This window comes from Montipora foliosa, chromosome 13, assembly GCF_036669935.1.
Source record: "Montipora foliosa isolate CH-2021 chromosome 13, ASM3666993v2, whole genome shotgun sequence".
Taxonomy (NCBI): domain Eukaryota; kingdom Metazoa; phylum Cnidaria; class Anthozoa; order Scleractinia; family Acroporidae; genus Montipora; species Montipora foliosa.
In genome coordinates, this window is record NC_090881.1 from 38,928,586 (window position 1) to 38,952,576 (window position 23,991).

At 39.7% G+C, this 23,991-nt stretch overlaps 2 protein-coding genes across 3 annotated transcripts; one reads left to right on the top strand and one right to left on the bottom strand.

Annotated features, from left to right (window-relative positions):
• The first annotated feature begins 357 nt into the window (after positions 1-357).
• LOC137983213 (neural cell adhesion molecule 1-like) lies at positions 358-15,221 on the top strand. Of its 2 annotated transcripts, XM_068830409.1 has the most exons (9): positions 358-2,538; positions 4,538-4,789; positions 6,505-6,768; positions 8,983-9,243; positions 9,537-9,818; positions 9,926-10,228; positions 11,789-11,914; positions 12,872-12,921; positions 13,931-15,221. In XM_068830409.1, exons 1-9 carry the CDS (start codon positions 2,271-2,273, stop codon positions 13,976-13,978), a joined length of 1,854 nt encoding a protein of 617 aa, XP_068686510.1. In that variant the 5' UTR covers positions 358-2,270; the 3' UTR covers positions 13,979-15,221. The 2 variants fall into 2 exon arrangements, with proteins under 2 accessions (XP_068686510.1, XP_068686511.1); XM_068830410.1 differs by lacking the exon at positions 9,926-10,228.
• Positions 15,222-21,164: 5,943 nt separating this feature from the next.
• LOC137983225 (adenosine receptor A2b-like) lies at positions 21,165-22,053 on the bottom strand. Its single transcript, XM_068830422.1, has one exon. It carries the CDS (start codon positions 22,051-22,053, stop codon positions 21,166-21,168), a length of 888 nt encoding a protein of 295 aa, XP_068686523.1. The 3' UTR covers position 21,165.
• Between the last annotated feature and the right edge of the window lie 1,938 nt (positions 22,054-23,991).

Here is a 23,991-nt window from a genome sequence, read left to right on the forward strand (position 1 = left end):
GTGGGGGTGGGAGGTGAGGGAAAGAAAGACCAGGTAACACTGTCATGTTGATTTGGCTTCGTGTATTGAAACTGTTGAGAAACGTTTTACAATGTAATAGCTTTGAAAGTTTGAAACTTTGCTATTCGTGCACCAAAATAGATAAAAGCTTGTCTACTGCAGGGATGTACCACAGCACGACCTCGTTTGTTTTTTCGAATCAAGTCGCTGGGATTAGCCAACTTTCGATATTTAAAATTCAATACTAAACAAAAGGCATCATCTCGAGGCTCTGGGGAATAAATATAAGGATTTGTATGAGTTTATTCCCCAGAGCCTCGAGATGATGCCCCTTGTTTACAATGTAGGACTGAATTTTAATATATCGAAAGTGGGCTATTGTGTTCACTTGTTCATTTCCGCAATACATCAAGGCATAAAGTCTACAAATACTTATTTTCCCTTCAAAATCCGTTTTCCGTGAATCTTCTTTTACATGTGTTACATATGAACCATGGCAACTGCCAGCTGCGAAGATTGTTTACATTACTAATTAACACTAAGCGAGATAACTTAGGATTTTTTAGCAATTTATCTCTTTAATTTAACCCAAAATCATTGAGATATTCAAAACATCCCATGTATGTTCCATTTCCTTCGCTTTTGAGTTTGGCAACATCATGACTTGCGGTACTTCAGGTGCACATGTTCGAAAGTTTGTTTTTGCATCTCGTAGATGTTGAGATTTCCAATTAAAAACTCTGTTTTGATTGGCCAATCTACTTTACTGCGCAAATAGTTCACCAGTCAAAATAGATACCTTTCGAAACAAAGTGTTACAGTTCGAAATTCACAGCAAGGAGGAAAGTTTTTGACAGCCTCATGAGTCTTGTAAACAGCAGCATTCTTTCAAAAACTGCGTGGACTTCTTGTCTTCTCGTGACCTGGATTATCACGATCTCTCTTTCATCTGGTAAGCTAACTATTAACTTACGTTAAGCGGAGTTTTTTACGTATACTCACTTCATGAAAATTACGGGATTCTCTCTTGACTACAAGAAGGCTTAATAGCACTTGACAAGACGCCAAGGAGAATGCATTTTTTAAAAAGGGGAAATCTCGGATGGGTTAACAGAAGGAATAATAAGTTTGACTTCTTTCCAAGGCTGTTTCCCAGTTGTTTTGCATGTGTCAAACCGCCTCGCGGAATTGAGCGCTTAGGGAGAAATCCTTTGAAGCTGCTGAGCAAGCAGAAAAAAGTTATAACTTGGCATGTCGCCCAAAGAAGGTGTTTCCCCTATCCGAATTTAAATCTGTCTTGAATAAGTCAAGATTATTCTTATCAACAACGCACATGTTAAAACGATGTGGAATAGATGTACTCTCTCATGAAATTCATTCATCATAAAGGTGGGCACAAGACGCTCATGGCCATCATCTATAACAATGATTATAACGCTAGTGGATGCCTTGTACAGGACCAAGGGCACGTGGTCTCGCAGAGTTCTTTTGACGCATCGATTAAGCCTTTCCTTTCCCTTGAGTCAAAGGCCAAGAAACTATTCACGCTGACGCTGAATTTGACAAGGCACCCAACGAGCAAATTAAGCCAAGAGCCTTTGAGAAACATTTCTAGGCTCCTTGTTATGTATAAAGATTGTCCAGAGAGAGGTTTTTATCACTTAGAAGAATTTTATCTGTTCTGAAATGTCCGAAAATTTTAGAGCATGAAATCTTCATTTCAGAAATTGCTAGCTCAGCGTCACCTTCCTTGAAGCATTTCCTCATCCGGAACTGCTACGTGACCTTTTTAATTAAGTGCCAAAAAATGCAAAAATATCCCTTCCGAAAAGGTAACGGACTACTTTTCCTTGGTTACCGAATCCTTTAGGTGATCTTTTAGTTAAGAAATATATAGCTGTTTGTAACATAAAACCGTAATTCTTGTAACAGTATGACTCTCCCGAACAAATATTTCACCGAAGATTATCCTTGGGTGTCCCTGAATTGAGAGGATTACCTATGATACTCGCCAAATGACTCACAAGCCTTCATAAAGTTAAGCAAAAAATTATAACTACTGTATTTGAGCAACACGTAGGTGTACTTACTTGTTCATTGCAGCCTCCTCAGTATTCACAACGTTTGGGAGTAAATGGTACCTTTTTAATGAAAATTTTAGATAGACCCAATTTTCCTTTTCAGCTCAGTTTGTCACTTGGACCAAAATTCCAAAGGATCCGACTTTTGGAGCTGCTGGCGAAAAAATTACATTAGAATGGAAATATGTTATGAATCTAGAGGCCAACCACAGCTTCGACTACTTCGTTATAAGGAGATTCCAGCCATCCAAGGGTGATTATGATGACATTGTTAAATATGGAAGGAACGGGCAAGAAATAGTGTACGAACGCTATAAAGGGAGGTTTGCATTAGCAGAGAACGCAACTCCGGAGCTGCTACTGATTAAAGCTGAAGAGAGCGATGAAAGAAAGTACTGCTGCAAAGTTTACTCACAGAAAGACAATGTACAAAAGTGTGTCACGTTAAAAATTTTAGGTAAGCCCTTTTTTCGTTGTCTGCCTTCTTGGCATGTGCTTTTCTGTTAAGCGTGGTTTTCAATAGCGACGCAAGCACAAGCGGTTCGTGTCACTTGAAAAGAAACGACGCAAGCACAAAGACACGACGCAGAAACAAAGATTCACTAGTTCCATGTTCCTTCTCTCGTACATCGCGGCGCTGCGAGTGGACTTCAGTTTCATTGAACGAACCGTCACGACAGCTTGTGTTGTGCTTGCGTTACGTCCCGTTTTCACACAATGCAAGCTAACGCAAGCATAAGCGCAAAGCTCAAAGGAATTTTTTTTTATTTATCCTTATCCTTGTGCTTATGCTTGCGTGAGGCCCGTTTTCACGGTGAAATAAGTGATCTTCTGCTTGCGTCGCTGTTGAAACTGAACCAGGCTTTAACTGGCCAAAACTGCTTCTGACCTTTACTCATGTGCATAAGTGAAGAGAAAGATATCAAATTATATCAGTTGTAAGGGGAGTTACCGACTGTTTGATTTTTAACGACATCTATTTCCCAATTAACCCTTTAGCTCCCAGTGTCCACCTACAGATTTTTAGTGTATAACGAAAGACGATTTTACTCGTCAACATGGGGGCCCCCTTGGAAGTAACTAAACACAGTGTCTTACTCCGTCCTTATCATACTAAAGACTTGTCAATCAGCAGCACGTTCTGGCCTCGGTTGTTGAAAGGGTAGATAACGCTATTCAGCGGTTAAACACTAGCAAAACCAATTGAGTTATACACTGGATAGTGATTTATCCAGTGGATAGCTCTGTATCCACCCTTTGAACTACCGGGCCCTGTTGGTAAATGAATCCCGTTAAGCGTGAAGAGTTTGCGGTTGAAAAGGAATAGACGTACCAATCAGGTGGAAAAGCTAGGAAATCAGCGTAGACAGCCATCTAGTCTTTCAAGTAAACTAATTTGCATCTGGGTGCATTACCTATCTGATTTACATTTTGGACTTCATAATATCAGATCAGTTTAGGGCGTTTGCACAAAACATTCACAAGATGTTTGATTTCAAGACATCTGATTTCAGTAGACAGGCTTAAGTAAACCAGCGCCTCTCTGTATAAAACAATTCTATCAACAATCCCCTCATCAAACGGTTGAGTAAACATCGCTCTTGCTCAATTGCAGTGACTTGTCAGTAAGGCGGGGGGACAAAATACCCTAAAAAAAACTTGAAGGAAACGTCCGGTCTTCGAAAGATCTAACAAGAATTTAAGCCATACATGAAGTCATTTCAACAGAACTAAGTTACTAAACAACATTATTTTCACCAATGCTTAAGTGCATATAGGTTTTATTAAAAGTGACAAGTGCTATTTTGGAAACAAGGTCATGAACTCTTGCATCTTTTCTTTCCTTGTTCTACACTTAAATTTATTTTGACAAGATTTAATTACGGCAAAACCTTCGTTATGTGAATTTTCTTTCAAACTCAAACCAGGATAGAAAAACTGACTTAGCCGTAAAAAAAATATCAGCCCTTTGTATAGCACATATGATTAACATCTGCATGTAAACAAGTATTTTCATAGGTGTAAAGTTTTTATGTTTACTAGACAAACAAATTCCATACTTGCTATTCGTAACATTAAAAAACATTAGTATCATTTCTTAACTCTGTCTTAATTGAAAATGGAGATCGAGTAACATCCAGCTATTTGTGCAGCCATTCGTAATGCTGAATGGAAACTTATCAACCTGCCACTTTGCTGCACTTATGAATTATTTTAAGTTACCTAGCTTGATCAGCTTAATAGTTATTTTGCACTCCCAACTTCTACTTAACTAGAGTGGTACGTAATTTGCACTTGAAGAACGTTTGTCAAAGAATGTTTGTTTGAAAGAGGTTTCAAATAGCCTTCTTTCAAACCTTAGATCATAGCGTTATTCCCACGAGCAACTTATGCTTTCTCTGGAAATTGTCAACTTTTAGAACAAGCCACATGTTAGGTCTTTTCAAATGTTGCAGTTCGCCCAAACATCACGTCTATCTCAACGGACCAAACATCAAACGAGACAGATGACGTAGTGCTATCGTGTGACGCCACCGGCAAACCATTTCCAAATATCACGTGGTTAAAGCAAGGAAAGAAAGAGTGGAAACACACAGGATCTCCTCTCTTGTTAAAGAATATAAGCAGATATCAAGATGGCGAGTACAGGTGCACAGCAACAAATTATGCTGGAAACGCAACGGCTTCCATTAGGGTGACTGTTAACTGTAAGTATGAATTTGTGACATGATTACAACACGAGCTTCCCTTGGATCACGGTCACCGTTACATAAATTGGTAAATGCTCGTTCTTAAGTGAAATTATTTCGTACTTGGCTTGCTTTAGTTAAACCATCGTGATAGCAACGATCACTACTTTCCGTATTTTCCAGAATGGCTGCTTTGGAAACAAATTCTCTTCCAGTGCCAGGCTGGAAATCGCGACTTCCCGAGAGGAATCCGTTTGTCCAGTTTAGAAATCCCCCATTTTCGTTCGAATAGTCGAAATTGCGCCTTAATTTAAGAGACTTTCTACAATTGCATCCTTAGAGGTCTATAATGATCATGAAGTAGTGGTAAATCGGTGCAATCTCTGCTTTCTCAAATCCCATAATACACCTTGCTTACTCCCATAAATTTTGCATAGGCACTGTTTTCCAGAGTTTTGAAGCCAGCAACCATAGACAATCTTCTTGTCGGTGTACGTTGGATCAGTGGCCTGATCTGATCGGCGTAGTTACAAGTTGAGAAGCTAAATATTTTGAGCAAGAGCCGATACAACGTAGATTTGATTTTAGTGGTGTACTATATTTCCATACCATACCAGCCTTTTTCAGGTACAATGAGAGTTTACATTGCATTGCTAGTTTGGCTAGCCGAAATATAGTACACCACCAAAAATAAAATCTACGTTGTATCGGCTCTTGCTCAAAATATTTAGCTTCGCAATGATTTTTCTTGGGACATTTTCATGTCCCAAGAGAAATTGCAAACAACGATTACCGTATTTACTCGAATAAGCGCCGCGGCGCTTATTTAATAGGGAGTTTAAGATCTTCGACGCGACGGCAGCGAAAACGTCACAAATTATGCATATTTAATAAGCAAAAACAATAGCTTTGCACGCTCTGCCCGTGCATTTCTCATTTTTGTACATTTCTTTCACGTTTTCTGCAAATCTACGACGTGAAATTACCAATTCTAAAGTTTTTCAGAAAACGTGAACACAAGGCAGCGAATTTGAATTTTCTGCCGTAGCTTCAACACCGCACCTCCTAATTCAGTTCCTAGAAAGTTACACTAGTATTTAGAAATTAGATAAGCCAACATAATGACGAAAAAGATTAATTAACCTGAAGTTGGAATTTTAAATGACGTTTTCGTTACCGTCGCGTCGCAGATCTTAAACTCCCTAATAGGGAACTTAAGCACACGCGTTTTTGAGACGCAGACGGCAACCGGAAGTGAGCTGTTTTCCCTTTTAACTTGTCTTCACACAACCACACTTACATTGCTAAGTATCTTTTCTTCGTTAGAGATGATTGGTATAAAAATCTGGGAGACACCACTGTCCTGAAACGTGAAATGTTGTGTTCCGGTTGCCGTCCGCGTCTCAAAAACGCGCGTGCTTAAGCTGCCTAATTTTTCGCGCCACAAGTGCGGCGCTTATTCGAGAGCGGCGCTTATTTAAACAATGTACCGGTCAAATTTACTTTTCCTATATTTTTATTCAACGGTTTCACTTTCTATCTGTTAATTTTCCTAGTAAATCTAGAATTACGAGAGAAATTCACGCGGTGAAAAAAACCCGAGTTTCATGATAACAAAAGCGAAAATATCAGCGGTGAGAGCGAACTCCTTTGTCGTTGTGAAACAATTTATAGTGTTTTTCCTGGTTATACGACACGAAGATCATGTATTTTTTGTACTAATTTTTCAACAGACAAACCACTTAGAACCAGTCTGACATACTCTGCCAAGGGCGATGTTGTGCAGGTGAAGGACATTGTAATTTTCTCCTGTTCTGCTGATAGCCTACCGCCACCACAACTTGAACTACGCTTCAAAAACAAAACTCTCGGTCTCTTCCAAAACGGCAACTTTTCTCTTCAGCATGTCAACATCTCTGATGAAGGGGTGTATGAATGTATCGCCCGAAATGTTCTTGGGACAGGTGCTATAGCTCGTCTTAACTTGAAGGTACAAGGTATGTAATACTATATACGATATGGATTTTATGGAATTGGCACTGCTAATTTGAATTCTTGGAAGACTGAACGCGAGGAAAGTATTTTTCGACTAACATGGTTGCAGAAATGTTGTTTCCAGGTTGGGAAGATTCGTTGCTATTTTTGTGCTAAAATCAAGAGTTTATTGTCCAAGAGAAAGAATCTGGCCGGGTATCAGGTTTGTCCCCAGCAGCGTCAGGAAAGTGTATTTTTAAACCAAGTTTTGTGGTAAAATAAACAAAACACCATATCGGCTAATTTAATGCTGTACCCAGTTCAAATATTTCGGGGTTAAGATTCTTAGTGTATTGTAATTGCATTATAGAGCGGTTTTCAAATGAGTGTCGTAAAACCAAAACCAAAGTAATTACCTCGGCCAATCAAAAAGGACGGAGACAATCCGTTAGGGACTGTGCAATAATTATCAGGAAGGGGGGGTCCTAAAATGAGCTTCACCAAAGGAAAAATTAGATAGGTCCCCCCCTCCAGCAGCGTCAAGATTAACTGTGACCCCCCCCCCCCCCTCGCGTTCTCTCAAAATTATGATGTGCCCCCCCCCCCCCCCTCTCTAACCCGTACTTTTAGATATTGAAAAACTTGAGAACAGATACCAATATCTTTTATCCGACAACCCTGCTTGTGCAGGAAGGTTTCTCCGAGAGGATTACAAGCCAGCTCCCCGTGATGACAGCAACATCAGACGTTGCAAACAAGAGGCAAATGATATCCAGGACAAGCTTAATGCTGTCGTAACCAAGTTAGAAAAACACTGAAGACTGGCCTCAGCTGTTTACACAATTTTAATGCTGAACAACGTCATTCAATAAAGTCTCAAGTCGGTTTAAACGTTCTGCATCTTGTAGAAGACCTGGATAGGGTGATGGCTAAATATAAAGCGACATTTCCTATTGGTGCCAAATCTAAAGCATCCAAATCAAGAAAAAAGAAGGAACAGAAGAAAAAAAGGGAGAAGAAGAGGATTGCTGCCTCAGAAAGCCGTAGGACCCGAACCTGTATAATTTTTCGGTCTTTGGGAGGTGAACCCATTGATGACAACTATGAAACAGAAGTATGTGGCATTCCTCAGCTAGAAACTGTAGACCTAGAAACCCTCTCGCTGTTTAAATCAAGAACAGACCTGGCATGTCTGCGGGACCTCTTAAATGCCAAATGTTTTATTGGCAAAGCTCACAACGTGGTTTGTGACTTCTGTGCATGAGCGATTGTTTCAATCTATCATATGTTGACATTCTAAATAAGTTAAAGCATGTGTTTATGTTGATGCAATATTTAGACATTATGGATAGTCAAAGGCGTAGCATCTGTCTATTTGGAAAATGTTTATTTATTCATTATCGAATTTGTGAAATTTAATTAAGACCCCCCCTCAACTTACTTGAGAAATCTAATGTAGAGCCCCCCCCCTCCTTTCCATTATTTTAACTTAAGGCCCCCCCCCCCCCTCTGGTTTTAGGGCCCCCCCCCACCTGATAATTATTGCACAGTCCCTTAAACCAATCAAAACTCGAAGTAATTACACGTAGCCGACACAAAGCGCGGGAAAATGTGCACGCGCGAGCCAAGATTGGTTTTCGTTTCACTTCTGATTGGTTGAAAAAATGCCGCGAGAAATTTTAACCAATCACTGAGTGAAGTAATCATAAAACAAAAGCAATTCGCTAATTACTTTCGACACTCAATTGAAAACCGCTCAAATATAACATTCACATTTAACTGAAATAGAAATAACTGGAAGAAAACGTAATTTTATTACCAAAGGGTTTGAATTGGGTACAACATTGAGTTAGCCGATTTGGTCTACTGTTTATTTTCTTGCAAAACGTGGTTTAAGAATGCACACTTTTCTGACGCTGATAGGAGGTAGGGCAATTTGGGTAAATCTTACTCTTGGATGATGGAGTACTTGTATGAGAATACTTTATACTTGATTGTCGATAGTAATATTAGTCTAGAATTAAGGGCCTTCCAATTGCACTAGGAAGTGTTTTGAACAACTAAAGATGATGTATAATTTGAACAGAAGAAAAGGTCGGAGTACATAGGCTAATTACGTAACAATGACAGGAAACATGATCAGCATTATCACCAGGAGCAAGGAAAAAGAACAGGTCAATAACTATTACAGTTAAGGGAACAAGGATACGAGAACACCTTGCTTTTTTCCCCCACAGTTTCACCAACCATCACCTTTATTTCTCACGACACAACCGTCAATGAAACGGATGACGTCACTTTATTTTGCAACGCTTCTGGGAAGCCAGACCCAACAGTCACGTGGTCATTTCCCGAGAGTCACCCAAAAAGAATGGCTGTCACGAACGAAACTATCTTGTTAAGGAGAGCCAGCAAAGATGTTGCAGGGCGCTACCGATGCACCTCAGCAAACGGCGTTGGAAACCCTGCTGTGGCTGAAGTACAAGTTGCAATTAACTGTAAGTGGAATTAGTTCTTGAAGAGATTTTCTTACAGTTCAGGGGAAAGGGTGTCATCAAATAAACGGCTTTTGTAAGAGGAGCTATCCACATTTAATGCATGGTTTACTTTCAAAAAAAGTTACTTAACTTTAAGGAAAGGACCAAGCAGCGTGGTAACCCTGTCTCTCTTTTAATTGAGGTCATGGAAGTTTAGACGAAAAAAAAAGGATTCCTTAGTTCAAAGTCTGCAAAAGATTTCTCTTGTACCTTCTGCAGCCACTGATCTAATAACCCGTTCCTTTTTCCGACAGACAAACCAGAAATAAAAAACAAGTTTTCCTCAGATGTCGTGTCGTGGATTAACCACAAAACCGTGATTACATGTACGGCTGAAGGTTTTCCAGTGCCAGATATAACATGGAGCCATAACGGAGTTGTACAATCGTCCGCTTTGAAAACGTCTGCGCAGTCTCGAACGCGGCACAGTACCCTGACGTTTACGCCACAGGGAGCAAAAGACTTTGGCGTTTACGCGTGCATAGCGAGGAACTTCCTTGGAACGGACAAAAAAGAGACTACTGTTGGAGAACTAGGTATAAATTGGGGCCTGTAAAGGCTCAGATGGTATTTATCGCTTTTCTTTTACAGTTTTAAAATAAGTGACTGATGCGCATGTAACAGGTAGTTACATTTCTCGCAGACGCTCCAAAAGCACCAGAAGTCTTTCGAATAGAAACTGGTATGAACAAGTTAGAAATTCAGTGGAAAAAGCTTGCAGCCATCCCACTCTATCCTATTCTGTATTATTTGGTGCAAATCAGAAAGAAAAGAGAATGGAATTCGTGGGTGAACTTCACACAGATAACTACTAAAGATGATGACATGATTGGTGTCATTAACAACTTGGAGGCCAACATGAAATACATAGTGCGAATATCTGCAAGAAATATTGTAGGATACGGCAAGTTTACCGTGAAAGAAGTTTCAACCAAACAGGTTCAAGGTAACAGGGATTGATTTTGATTTCCCCAGTTTTATCTCCGCTCTTCAGACTGAAGGGGAGAGAGCGAATGGTTTGGAGACCCATTAGACCTATTTCGTAATGGCGACCAAATAAATTATTATTTTGTTTTAATGCTAATAAGCCTTTCTAGCCTCGCTACGATGAGAAACGTTAGGGCAGTAGGTCTAATTAACATAAATACACAAGAATGTAAAGGTGGTCTCCATTTATGAAAGTGGTCTGTGGGAGGCGCATCCCAGAGATACACTGTAGCTGGGAGTCGATTTGACGAGGGACGAAAACCGGATTTTACGGAGTAAGACCCTTGGAGTCCAACATATTCTCCACCTCTGAAATGACGATTATGACAATTCGTAATGGCAATTCGTAATTTTCCCTGGAATGGCTGTTATCGTCAATTGATTACTCTGTCCCAGGACTTGTGGTAGCAGATGAAAAGAAAAAAAGTAAAAGTTGCATCCCTGGACGGGATTTGAACCCGGAGCACCCCATGTGAAGGAACTGTTTTTATCCACTTAACAACTAAAGATTAACTGACTGACAATTGCACCGATTATTTACCAAATCTAATTAGTATATATAAAATCATTGCTGAATAGTGGTTAAGTCTAGTACTTGATTTTAAAACGGTTAGCTTTCTCTTGAGGTTTGGTAACCGGTATTTTTTTTCCTTTTTAAACTTGTTTCTTAGCCGGTGATAATACACTATTACAGCGGCATTCGGAAGAAAAAAAAAATATGTTTTTTTTAAGTGCCCTGTCAGTTAGGGATGCGGTAGTCCAGTGGTTAAGTGAAAGGGTTATTAATCGAACATTCCCAGATTCGAGTCCAGCTAGTTTAGGAATTGGGGTTCGGAGTTTAAAAATAGATATTCATTTCCCATAATCCTTATCAAGCGCTAAACGGCTTAAATTGACGATAATAGTCAATTCAGAGAAACTTTGGAATTGTCGATAATAGTCATTTCAGAGGTAGAGGATGGGTTGTGGAGTCAGGTTGATATCGACTGAAACTCAGCCTTCTTCCCATCGCGAGGTGGGAGGCGCGGTTGATGACCGCTGCGCAAGTCAGCTGATCATTTTTGAACAGAATGCGATTGGGCGATGGTAGACAGAAATATTCCTCCCACAAGAATCTTTCTTAAAGTGCACCTAAACTCAAAATATTTTGCCATTCTTATCTCAAAATGTCGCTTTTTATCTGCCAAGCAAGACGCGCAAAGTTATCAACACCAGCACTAATTTGGACCCATGACCGTGATGTGAGAAACTTTGCATTGCAAAGCAGTTTGTGACGTAAATCGAGAATAGACCCGATGAGACATACTGTTCTGCAATACCGACGTTTATGGGAATTGGAAGCCTGTAAATAGTTTAAATCCGCAATCTCTTTTCCTCTTCATCGAAACAGATTTTCGTCATTTTCTAACATGGCCACATCAGCTCTTTAGCTCCGATTGCCATTAAATGAATGCGATTGAATTGATTAATTAATTTAGCGTGATAATGTAACCTAAGAATTTCATATTTAATTATGCAGATAAAAACAAGCAACCATTGGTCCCCAGACATATGATCAAGTGGATTATTGTTGGAGTTGCTGGTCTGGTTATTGTGATGGTTGCCATAGCTCTTGTGGCACGTAAAGGACGATCGAGATCTAGAGGTTTATTTTCCATTATTCTATTTAAAATAAATGTATGTATTTGAAATGCGGGTTAGATAGAAGTGATGCTTGAACTTATCTGGACATTTTAAGCAATTGTCTCTTTTCTGGACACCTCAGAAATCAGTCACGTGGCTTCAACGGGATTCGAACCCATGACCTCTGGGATGCCGGTTCTCTACTCTGCACCGAGAGGTTTTTCAACAGGTACTCTGGTTTTCTCCTCTCCTCAAAAACCACCATTTGATTTGATTTGTGTTAATTGTTGATTCCAGTTTACAGTGTCCCCAATTAGTGCTCCAGCGCTAGAGCGACTAGACACTTAAATAAAGTTTCTTTCCTTTTTCCTTCCCTTTCCTTTCCGGTGCAACCGCTCTACCAACTGAGCTATGAAGCTACTCAGTTGGGAGCAGGTCGATTTTTTGTGCTCATATGTTCCCGAGCAAGGACTTGGTGAAGAAATGTGTGTAATTGGAGAGTGTAGATGAAAGAGGTAGACATAAAGGATCGCTTCTATCTTTCGTCTATAACCACTACCTTTGATAATAGACCTTTTTCGATATATTAAAATTCAGCTTGAAAGAGACGTTTAGAGGACAAACACAGAGGAAAGTGGATGATATGTAAATATTTTTCGTGTTTCTATTGTTTTTGTCGTCACTGCCTCACTATAAGGCTGAATATTGATATTTCGAGAATGGCCCATTGACTAGTCGGAACACGTAAAAGGCAAATATGGATTACATTAGGGTAAGGTAGGCAGACGATAAGTATTTTCAATGTCTTATTTAGCATCTTGCGCTCTTTTTCGTTCCGCTGATCACCAATACCTTTTCCGACTTCTAATATAAATTGAGAAAGTATCGATTTGAGATCTCTTTCGTCTTCTCCAAAGTAAGATCGTCACTTAATTCTTATTTTGATTTACTTATTTATTTGCTGACATTACCTTTCAAGTTATAGAAAGGGGCCAACTTCAAGTGGAAGGAAATCTGATGGTGTTAAAGGTAAGTGCCGGAGGCGAGGGTAACAATTCATTCTTACCTCTCCCATCAAGGAATGAAACTGGCCAGGAGCGCATGAGTAGGAGCTTTCCTCTCCTATACAAGACCTATGAGTCAACCTTTGCTCGTATCTTTCTATTTTTAGAACGCCACGAGTTCTTCGGCTCTGCACACATTGGTTAGAATGGCCAATCAGAATAAAGTTATTGTGGAACAAAGACAAAAATAGCAAAAACAATGTATACAAATTGTGGAAATTGATGTAAATTCTTGTAAATGCGAGTTTCCTGCTGAAGGATTAGTTTTAAAAATAAAGATAAGCGCATGCAAAGGTTGACTCAAGGATATAATGCATTGGGAGGCTCCTAGTCATGGGCTCCTGAACTGGTACAACTGGTGTCAAAATAATAAAAGAGAGACGATCGCCTTCTTCATTTCTAAAACCACAATTTTGTCAAATCTGCATTGTTTACTGACCCCCCCCTGGACACTAAAAAATTCTCGGGTTTCACATGAAGTCACGGCCGCCATGTTGGTGTCCCCAAAAAAAGAAGCGGCGGCCATGTTGGTGTCCCGACAACAATCCTCCGGGAATTGAACTCTATTGTTATGCCAACGTTTTCTTTTGTTTTCGTTGAAAAACATGGCTATTGATCGCGTGTGTGAAACCCAAGAATAATATGTATGACAATGCACCAGCAGCGAATTGCACTGAGTCATGTCAGTTTTCTTGCATAAGATCATTCTCTTTTATGCCGACTGATTCTGAGTGTACATTCCAGATACACCTCGAGGGCTGAGAATTTGACGACCCTGTTCCTTTTGAAAAGGGTGTGGAAATTCGTAGATTTTGCCCCGATTTAATTAAACGTGGCTCCGTGCTTGCGCGTGGCGAAATGATGGCAATATTCAAAAAGCCGACATCAAGTTGAAACAACCAATGGGAACGAATTGAGTGTTTGGCAGTACTGACAAGTATACTGAACTTTCATAACATAATCTCTTTCTCTAGTCCTATGGCACAAAAGTCCTTCATCCAGGCTCAGAAATCACTAATTAAGACGGCAGATGACATGGTTTTGAAATGAAATGGATTTAAGAGTCTACTACTCAAGAGGATTTGAAGTCCACAAATAGTCAGAGAGAATAGTGAGAAGCCTTTTCTAATAAAAGCACGAAAGTACAGGTCAAGTCGTAAGCAAGCAAACGGGACACAGTATTAGATCGGTCTTCAATTGTGTCCAGTAAAACCAAACCTTAACCATTCTCAACAGGCCCAGAGCGATGAGATAATCAGAATTACATATACATTGTTTGAAGCGCGGGAAAGTTTTTATGTAGTAAAGCCACAGACGGGTCTCCTTTTCATTCTCACATGGGAAATAATGGCGCAACATCTCTTAAGCCTTTTGCAATCGCAGCAACAAAATTGCCCTCAAGGCACAATTGAAAACCGCCATAAAAAGTGGTCAGCAAACGAGGGAGAAAGGGGATTGATAAAAATATGGAAAAAGACGGCAATTAAATGGAAACTGCACTTTGTGTAAGATTAAACTTCGATTAACAGTTCACTAAAATTAGCGAAATACATTTTGACAACTTTTGGAAGTCATCATGACATCAATGACCAAGTGAACGAATAAGGTCTTATCCGAAGTCGTAAGAGTATGTGAAAAGGAACTGAAAATGGGGCAAGACACGTGTTTTCAGCATAGGACAGTATCTGTAGTCTGCGGTGTAACGCTTCCGAAAATATGCTGTTTGTCTGCAAGGAAAGGACGGAGAAGAGGATATACTAGTACACTGAGGGGTTGCATCTTTGATTTTGTTTCTTGTCACTGAAATAATCTGCCCAAAGCTCGTCCAGTGACCTCTTCCGTCTTTCCAAATTTTCGCTAACTGCATTGCACTGTGTGCATTTTCCATTTTGTTAATGCTGTAGAGGTTTTTGTTTACAATCAAGGTTTGTTGTTGTTGTTGTTGTTGTTGTCGCACATAGAACAGGAATTCTTAACTCAAGAAACTAAAACATGTATTGCTGCTCCGATGTATTTCAGTAGGAGAGAAAGTAAAAAACCAGTAACACAGTAGTCGGTTATGAAACACTTTTCGGAAAAAAAGGGTGTGTGCATTTTCCATTTTGTTAATGCTGTAGGTGTTTTTGTTTACATTCAAGGTTCTAGTTTCATTAGGTGCTTTGTATGTCTAAAAATATTAGTCACCAAATATAGGGGGAAAAGAGTTAAACAATCATTAATTATTGTTGTGTTTTTCAAATGATAGAATAAAGTATAAAAAAGCGAGGTATGAGACGACGTTACTGAGGTGCTTTCGTGCCCAACTTCAAGAGTTGTCTCGAGCCACTCTCTTCCCTGCTTAAAAGACAACTCACTACGATAGTGTGGACATAAGCGTTCACACCTACAAAAACGCTCGCTTGCTCGCCGTTCCTTCATCCCCAAGTTCCCCTGAACAACCTCTCCGGGGGAGAAATATTCACGGGAGGGGACGAAGAATCCTTCATACTTAGAGAAAGCACTAAATTTGTAGTCTTTTGTCTATTTAACGATGCATTGAATAACCTGTATGAAGAGCATGGATTTCCAGGTGAAATGTTGTCTCAGCACTTTAGCACACGTGAATGACAAAGTGGAAAGAGGATGGAAGAGTCTCTCCTTGTTGCAATATACCTGCAACGATGGGGACCTTTGAGTGGGAGCATGAGGAATCTGTACAATGTACGCAGATGTGATCTGGTCCTCAAGTGGGACACCCCTGATCACCTCCAAACAGCGATAGCTTGCACTGCTAACACCTCCCATGGCTCAGAACTAGAGAATCCATGCAAGTGATTGGTGAGTCAATGATCCGGCTCCTATTTAAGGAGCAATCGGATTTTCTTCCGAGAAAGTACGAGTCACCTTGGATGAAAATCTGAGAAACTTAACTGTTCAAAAGTAACACGACAAATGTACGAAAACCAACCACTCACGTCATGCACTGCACCTAAATTAGATGCACGCCCAATTTTCAGTGACATCTAACACGAAGTGTCCCTTCAAGTCTAAGTAACAATTAGACCCTTAGCCCGCAAGGGCTACGGGTCAATAGCCCATGAGGCGAAGCCGAATGGGCTATTGACCCGTGGCCCTTGAGGGCGAATAATTGGTTTAGTATCACCCAACAAGTCGGACAGAAAAGGTAATAATAAAGTTAGCAAATGCAAATAGAAAATATCTTTATTTGGGAATAAAACAAAAGAAAGCGTTACGCTTTTCGCTACTCGAGGACTATTACTCATATTCCTCTAGTAGCGAGGCCAACCAAAATGCAGCATTTGCATTAGTCCACTAGTTGAGTGATACTAAATTTGTGTGTGTAATCCGAGACGAGTGATGAAGAGCAAGATGATACTTCCTGACGCTTATTGAAATCCGAATGCATCTAATTAGGGTCAATCCTTGGTCTATAGTTGCGGTCACACTCGAAAGAAACAAAATGTATCAATAATGTTGACATTACTCCAGTGTCAACTCTTTAGTGTTGAGTGTTGAGTCCCTAGGGAAACACAGAAGGATAGAACTTGATTTAGCACTAGTGTTAACTCCCTAATGCGGCGACCGCAACCAATAGGGAGCTTTAGCAACGACGACGGGAACGGCAACGAGAACGTCATGTAAAAACATAAATTCACGTTATTGCGATCCCTTCGCGACTATTCCAAGCCTTTTAATATGACAAAGGTGTGGCAGTCCCTCAGGAATGAAATCGTTACGAGCGGCCCTTAATTTAGGGGAGAAAAACGAAATTTTATCTCCAAGTGCTGACGTTCTCCATAACACCTCAAACTTGGCAATTTCACGTTGTTGCTTTGGTGACGACGGCAAAGAAATGGACAAAAATGAAAAAAGCACGTGCAGGGCGTGCAAAGCTATTGTTTTTGCCCACTGAATATGCAAATTTGTAAGGTTCTCGTTGCCGTCGCCGTTGTCGTTGCTAAAGCTCCCTAATATCTGTGCGGTGAAGAAGAGGAGAGTGGCATAGGGGATCGATGACCAACTATCCCCCTTTTCTGCAGAGAAAAAAAGTTACTATTTGATTCCTCTTTAGCATTTTGGTCGTATGTAAAATTTAAGTTGCTGAACCGCAAAAGGACGGCAATGAGACCAACTATCGGATATATTGATTCCCTTTGTCAAACACACAGCCAGCAAGACAATTCCACCAGTTCTGAACTCATTAAGTAATAGTAATACGTACAACACTCACGAAAGGAAAAAAAATTGTGTTGTTCCTTGGTTTTCTTTACTTCTCATGAGAAAGAGGGAAAAATCTAGATGGGTCTGGCAAAACAGTCATCTAAATTAATTTACGAAAGATCGCAAAGACAGCATTTTGAGCATTAAGTGAGAACGTTTGACTGTACAATTAACACGTGCGTATGTATTGATTATAATATACTGTAAGTAAGTTATCCAGACTTTATCTTTGTATCAGTTGTGAAGCAAGCTATAAGGAGACTGAACGTCATACGACGTAAGTTTCACGGAGAACAGTGTCTGAAAATTTGAGGTGCAAGGTACTAAGTTTCCAACTACAAAAAATCGCTCTCAAATTGATGCAATAACACATGTAAATCCACTCTAAATGGCAATTACCACGATTAATAATTTAACCTCATCATAAGGGAAAAACAGTAAACAAAAATTTGGAGCTTGCTCCTTTTACAAATAAATAATAAAATGTCGCTTTGCTCACGCAGGAATGTTGTAAGGGAGAAATTTCAAAGCACTGTTCAAACAGGCATTTAGGAGCTGTTGTTCCTGCGGTTTAACTCTATACCCAAGTGACGGGTGGCATTGTTCCTTGCTTGTAGCCAAAACGCTTTCTTCTTCGCTGTTTTGAACCACGATTAATCGCAGCACGTTCTTCGGTGTACTGACGAAACACGATTCTTCTTTGGTCCCAGGACAGGAAATAGTCTTCGTGACCGCAACAACTACACCATACGCAAGTAAATAAGCCGGCAATACACATAAGCAACGCGAAAGATGTAAGAAAAGTGTCAAATTCGCTGAAACGGCTTCGAATAGTTATTTCCCATACGGTAAAATTCCCATAGCACGATTGTGTGAACATTATAAGAAAGAATGCGAAGGAAATCGCCGAAAAATTGAGGATATTTCTCGTTGAGCTCCAGGGTTTATAAAATGGGATAAACATCTCCAAGTTTTCTAATTCCTGCTTTGTTATGATTCTTTATCTGTGGTATAAAGGAGAAATCAATCCGTTTGTTTCAGTGTTAGTCTGGCAAGGTGTCAATTCCTTAAAATGTCACTTGATGTAAAGTTGTAAGTGGTAACTGTACGAAAAGTCGCTGTTCGGAAATGAAAAGAAACAGTGATTCCCTGCTTTTCCTTTTGAAAGTTTTAATTGGGAAAACGGTAGGTGCGCACTGCAAGCTCTCTGCAGTTCCTTATAAACATGTCGCAATTGGGCCAAATTTCAAACCACTTTAACTTTCTCAGCTGGTAACAAATTATTACAGAGAAAGCCATTGAAAATTTTGCGCTTTAAAAGAATTGACATGAATAATCGAGAACGTCGATAATTGTTTACGCTCGTGTCCACTGAATGACTGAAAATGTCAAATGAGATGCTGTAATAACTGAATTAGATTTACCATTACAAAGAAAAACAAAGCTCTTCAATCCTATATTGTAAATACATTTTTTGACGTTCTTGAGAGAGTGACAAAATTACTGGGCCTGGTTGTTCGAAAGCCGATTAACTTAATCTAGGATTAGGGTAAACATTTGTTGCATGTTTTCAACTTTTTGGTGACAGTTTCTTTAGCTTATTTTTGTTTTCCAAGGGTGACTTCTTCTAATGTAAAGTTTTGCCAAATATCAGCGCTGAACAGCATTAAAGAGTAGAGAAATAAACTCCTTGGTTAATTTTTAATCTGGGATTAGCGTTAATCGGCTTTTGAACAACCGGGCCCTGGGTACGAAAAGGAGGGAGGACAATGCGGGGACGGGGTGGGGATTGAGAACGAGAATCGAAATATTCAGGCCCCAGTTGTTCGAAGGGTGGATAGCGCTATTCACTGGATAAATCACTATCCACCGGATAACTCAATTGGTTTTGCTAGTGTTTATCCGCTGGTAAGTGATTTATCCGGTGGATAGCGTTATCCACCTTTTGAACAACCGAGGCCAGGTGTATCCGCCGCATACAAGGAGTCACAATTACGCAGCTAGTTTTGTTACCGCCATTTCCAACTGAATCAAATAAACACACGTCCTTATTTCATCAGTAATATCCGTTTTAATCTCACTCACTCTTCCCTGTTTCAATGATTGCGTAGTCTGTTTATTCCTTCCTAATTCCCTTGCCTTGTTATGATTAAAGCAAATCGAGCACCTGTTAGCAGCTACATTTAATCTTGAATCGTTCCGACAGGGTATTTAAACACACTTGTGACTTGCTATAACGTCGCGTATATAACAGTCTTAGTCTTAAAAAAGGGTGAAATCAATGATTTAAAACAAAACATGCATGCAACGCTCCCTTAAGCTTGATTTTAGCGAAAGTTGGAATTATTTTAACCGGGTCCACATTTAACGAGAGCCGTCTTTTGCCTGCCATACGCCTGTTCGGTCATTTAATTTCGTATCGCACGAGCTAGTAAGTCGGTTTCTTTTTCATACGAACCATATATCTTTGGCAGACAATATGACCTCAAAGTAGCAAATAAACGTGCGATGAATTTATGACAAAAAACGAATAGATTGCTGGTGAAGACTTTGCAAGATTATCACAAATTAAACAGAAAGTGCTAAAGGAACGCTCCGTTTCAAAGCTGACACAATTTTTCAAGTTCAGTGGTGAACTCTGGCCAAAAGATACCGAATATTTAGACAAAAATTATGCTCAACATGAGATGCAAGGCTTTCGTGTTGTCACACAAGGGCAAGACATGCACGAAAGTCAGAAATGGGTTGATCGACTAGGTACGCTGATATGGTGAATTGACCACCGTTGAGAAATTTGAAACCTGGCGTTTTGCGCGTTTGCCATGGACGTAGCACCACAACCTGGATTTCTTTACAAAGTAAACTCCTTTATCCATTTTTAGCGGGAAAGTGTTCACAAAACACACTTTACCGCGCACAAGAGTATCGCAAATCTTTGCTAACAAATGGTAATGTCCAAAATGTTGTCTTTCCGATAGCAATTGCCTACGGTTTATGCTAGAGATATATGGACACACGCAATTTTGGATGGCTAGGGGGAGTGTAAAGGTCTACAAATCACGTGCCTTTTCAAAGGGCTGTATGGTGACAATTTCAATCCGTAGCTACATGCCTATCACCTTCGAGCATTAAATAGAAATGTCAAACATATTCTATCCAGCCATGAAGGTTGACGTGGGTAAATTCCGTTATTCAAGACGTCACATTTGGCATAAACTTTTTATGTCTTTTTCTCTCACGAAAACCTTCTTTTTCATATCAAATTTCATTTTCAGAACATCTTCATTATACAATATACCCGCCTGCAGCTGGGTTGATCCTCTTTTCATCAAAAAATTCTATTGTTTCGTTCAAGTTAAAAAAAAGTCTATTTCTGACGTAGCTTCAGTCTCAAACTATGAAAGTCCCGCTAGAACTGAAAAGCACTTCCTTTAAATCAGAGGGGACTGCAGATCTTCCATGAACATTTCTTGAAATAGAGACAACAAAATCGGCTACGTATTGGGAAAAGTACCGTTAGTTGAAAACTTTCCAGAAAAGCAATATCTGAAAAACAAATTCCAAAGGAATCATGCCTTTTACCAATTTTTCGTTTCTCAGTTATTGATCATTTTCGCTTGAAAGCGTAACAGTAAAATATTCGACTATGCCTTAGCGTTCCTTTTTTGTGTTATTTTTCCTTTGGTTAAATTGACTACAAAGATTAGTTTCTAAAAAAAAGTCGATCATTCCCTAGAATATTAAGTGTTTTCACACAAAGTCATGGCAGCTATGTTTGGGTCTCCAAAAAAGAAGCCGCCAAGCTCAAGTCCTGAACTTATTAGCTGGAAACTGAAATCTATCTATAATTTCATCCAGAGTTGCATCTCGTGTGAGTGCACAGGAAGTTAGCTGCAACAATTATCTTCCAACAGAAACAAACCCGGGCATGAAAATAATTTTTGGCAGTCTCTTATCTGTCACCCATGCATCCTGTATTTCCTTGAACTCACGAAGCAAAAACTCTATTCTGGAGGGAACGATGGGTATTAGCGGTAAGAATTGTTTTCAAAGCCTCACGAAATCCTCTGTTACGATAAAAGTATATTAGAGGATTAACTGAAGAGTTGGCAAAACTGGCAGTCACAACGGCCACATAGTCAACGCCGTGGTTTTTGTTCGGATTTGTAGCAATGTGATAGCCAAATGGGAGCCAAAATATCATGAAACCTCCAATGACAAGACCAATAGTCTTCGCCAGGTTCTTGTCTTTTTCTCTACGAATTGCTTGGCTGTTTTGAAGCTCTCTTCGCCTGACAGAGTTTTGTTTTTTGACTGTGAAAAATATGGCTGAATAACAAATAATGACCACTGTAAACAACGCAATGATACCGCTCAGGATGAAATATATGTAGACAACTTTGGCAAAGGCATCTAAAATCGGGACAATGAAAGACAGGAGCCAATAGAAGGTTAATATGGCTCTTAAGATGTTTGGGGTGATGATATTCTTGTACTTCAACGGTTGCAATATGGCACAACATCGATCAACGCTCATGGTTGCTAAAGTTAAGACTGAAACTGAGCATGATAAGCCTCCAACAAAACGGGCAGCGTGCTCAGCTTTTACATAACACGTTCCGCCAAGTTTACCCCAAAAAATTGCTATCGCCACTGGCTGAGACAAACTCGCTACAATCAAGTCTGCAAGCGCTAGATTCACAATGCAGTAGTTTGAGATGACCCGCAGGCTCGGAGTTAAGAGGATTGTCAGACAAACAAAAATATTGCCAAGAATTCCGAGCAAGCTTGTTATGGTGTTAACGGTGATAAAAAGACCTCCATCTAGCTGAGTCATCGTGCAACGTTCTTCGCTAACTTTGATGTCTGAAAACATGTTTCCTCGCAGAAGATGATACCGTTTTTTTTACCAACCAAGGAAACGTCCATTTTACATTGATTACATGTAAATAGGAAGAGGGGAGAGAACACGAGTTTTTTAATCAACCTCTCAATAAACGTATTGTCCAATAAACACTGTTATTAGCTCGACACAAGGCAGATGGCACAGTGTAACTCAAGGCAATATCCATTTAGCCTGATTTACAACCGTTACCTCGGTACTACAGATGTAAACCAGCTGTAAGTCAACCTCTTCATCAGTCTGTAACTCAAGCCAATACCCACATCATAGCACTCTTATTACCTCCATCCTTAGGCAGGGAAACGGCAATTAGTTGCCAGCCGAAATGGAAGGAAATTACCACTTTGCTTCGATGACAGGAAGGGTGTTTATTTTAACCTGTCACTTAAGTCACTGTGGATTTTGCAATTATCACGTCTACGCCGACGAGACTCCTTTGAGCCAAAGGAATACGCCAAAGGAATACGCCAAAGGAATACACCAAAGGAATACAAACGGAAAAATCGTATTTTTTTCCCTTGGATCTAGCAAAAGACGATCTGCATCTCAAAGAAACATTCACATCAGAGAAGTATTTTCTAGTGTAATTTCCCAATCATTTCTCGAAAACGCCCGCCAAAAGCAGGTGATACTCAAGGATTGTGAAAAAGACTAAGATATATTATAATAGGGACTTCAAGATCTACGACGCCGACGTCGATGAAAACGTCACTTAAAAATACAACTTTGCAATATCGTAAGTATCCCAAAATAAATTGGTATGAGCAGTTTCTGAGCAAAAATAGTGAATAAAAGATCCCAAATTTGTTTGGTGGCGTTCTCGTTGACGACCGCTTCGTAGATCTTTAAGTCCCTATAGTATATAGGTAATCGAATGGGGCAGAGTAAAATTTAAGGGGCAGTGGCATGGGAATTTGCAATTGAGTATAAATTTACTAAATCAATTTTTAGTGACTTTTTCATTCTTAAATTGGTTCTGGATGACCGAAGTGAGATAAAAATCGATTAAATTTTAAAAGAAAAATGAGCCACAGTAAGTTACTTCGGAGTTTAAGAAGATGCAAGGGGAGAACTTGAAAACGTTGGCCTGACGTTTTCAGGTTGGCATTCATTTTAACTTGGCTACACACAATCAAAAACACTTTAAAATGGTTTCTGCGAGCTAAAATAGCTGTTTCACAGAAAATTCAGCCATTAATTTTCGTTTGCCAAACAAGTCTCCTTTGCTTTCCTGATTTCTACTAGCAATTCGTGACACTGCCCCTTTAAGGATAAATATCACGCGTATTTTCAGAAGTTGCAAAAATGTCTGCAATTTCTGAAAATACAAGCGATAATTATCTTTGATTTTACGAGGAAACTTGCGATTACTTGTTTATCACATAGAGGGCAAAATTTTATTTTATTATGAAGGTCAAAAACGCACGCTGTTGCACAGTTTCGTAGGAACATTTAGGTGTTCAGTTAGCCCTGTTCTAAACTCCCGAGCACAAAACTGTAAAAAACTTGAGGCCGATTTTCCCTCCGGTCTTCAAAACACCAACTACAGTTGTCCGTTTCATGACTTCTACCACCCTTCATTCATTACATTTTAATGGAACTCCTGAGTTCACACCACTTGCTATTACACAACTGCGTATTACGATTGCAGTTTGCAATATCTCTGGCTCTTCACAACTCGACACAACGGCCATTATTAAATTACTAGTAACTCATTTCTTGAAGGCGTATTAACTGATCACCACTGAAAATCCTCTTACCTGCATTCCTGGAAAGTCCTGATAAAACACCTTCGCAAGTTTCTAAATTTCGGGAAAGACTACCCTAGAGGACCGATTGCTGCTCGAAGATTGAGAACATATTGCTTTATGCCGCCATTGCCGACCCATTGCCGCCATTAGGTTTCAGTTT

Coding starts and splice junctions, on each gene's coding strand:
- LOC137983225 (XM_068830422.1), bottom strand. CDS start 22,053: ATGTTTTCAGACATCAAAGTTAGCGAAGAACGTTGCACGATGACTCAG.
- LOC137983213 (XM_068830409.1), top strand. CDS start 2,271: ATGAATCTAGAGGCCAACCACAGCTTCGACTACTTCGTTATAAGGAGA. Junction 9,244..9,536: donor AGTACAAGTTGCAATTAACT/GTAAGTGGAATT, acceptor TTTTTCCGACAG/ACAAACCAGAAATAAAAAAC. Junction 12,922..13,930: donor GAAATCTGATGGTGTTAAAG/GTAAGTGCCGGA, acceptor CTCTTTCTCTAG/TCCTATGGCACAAAAGTCCT.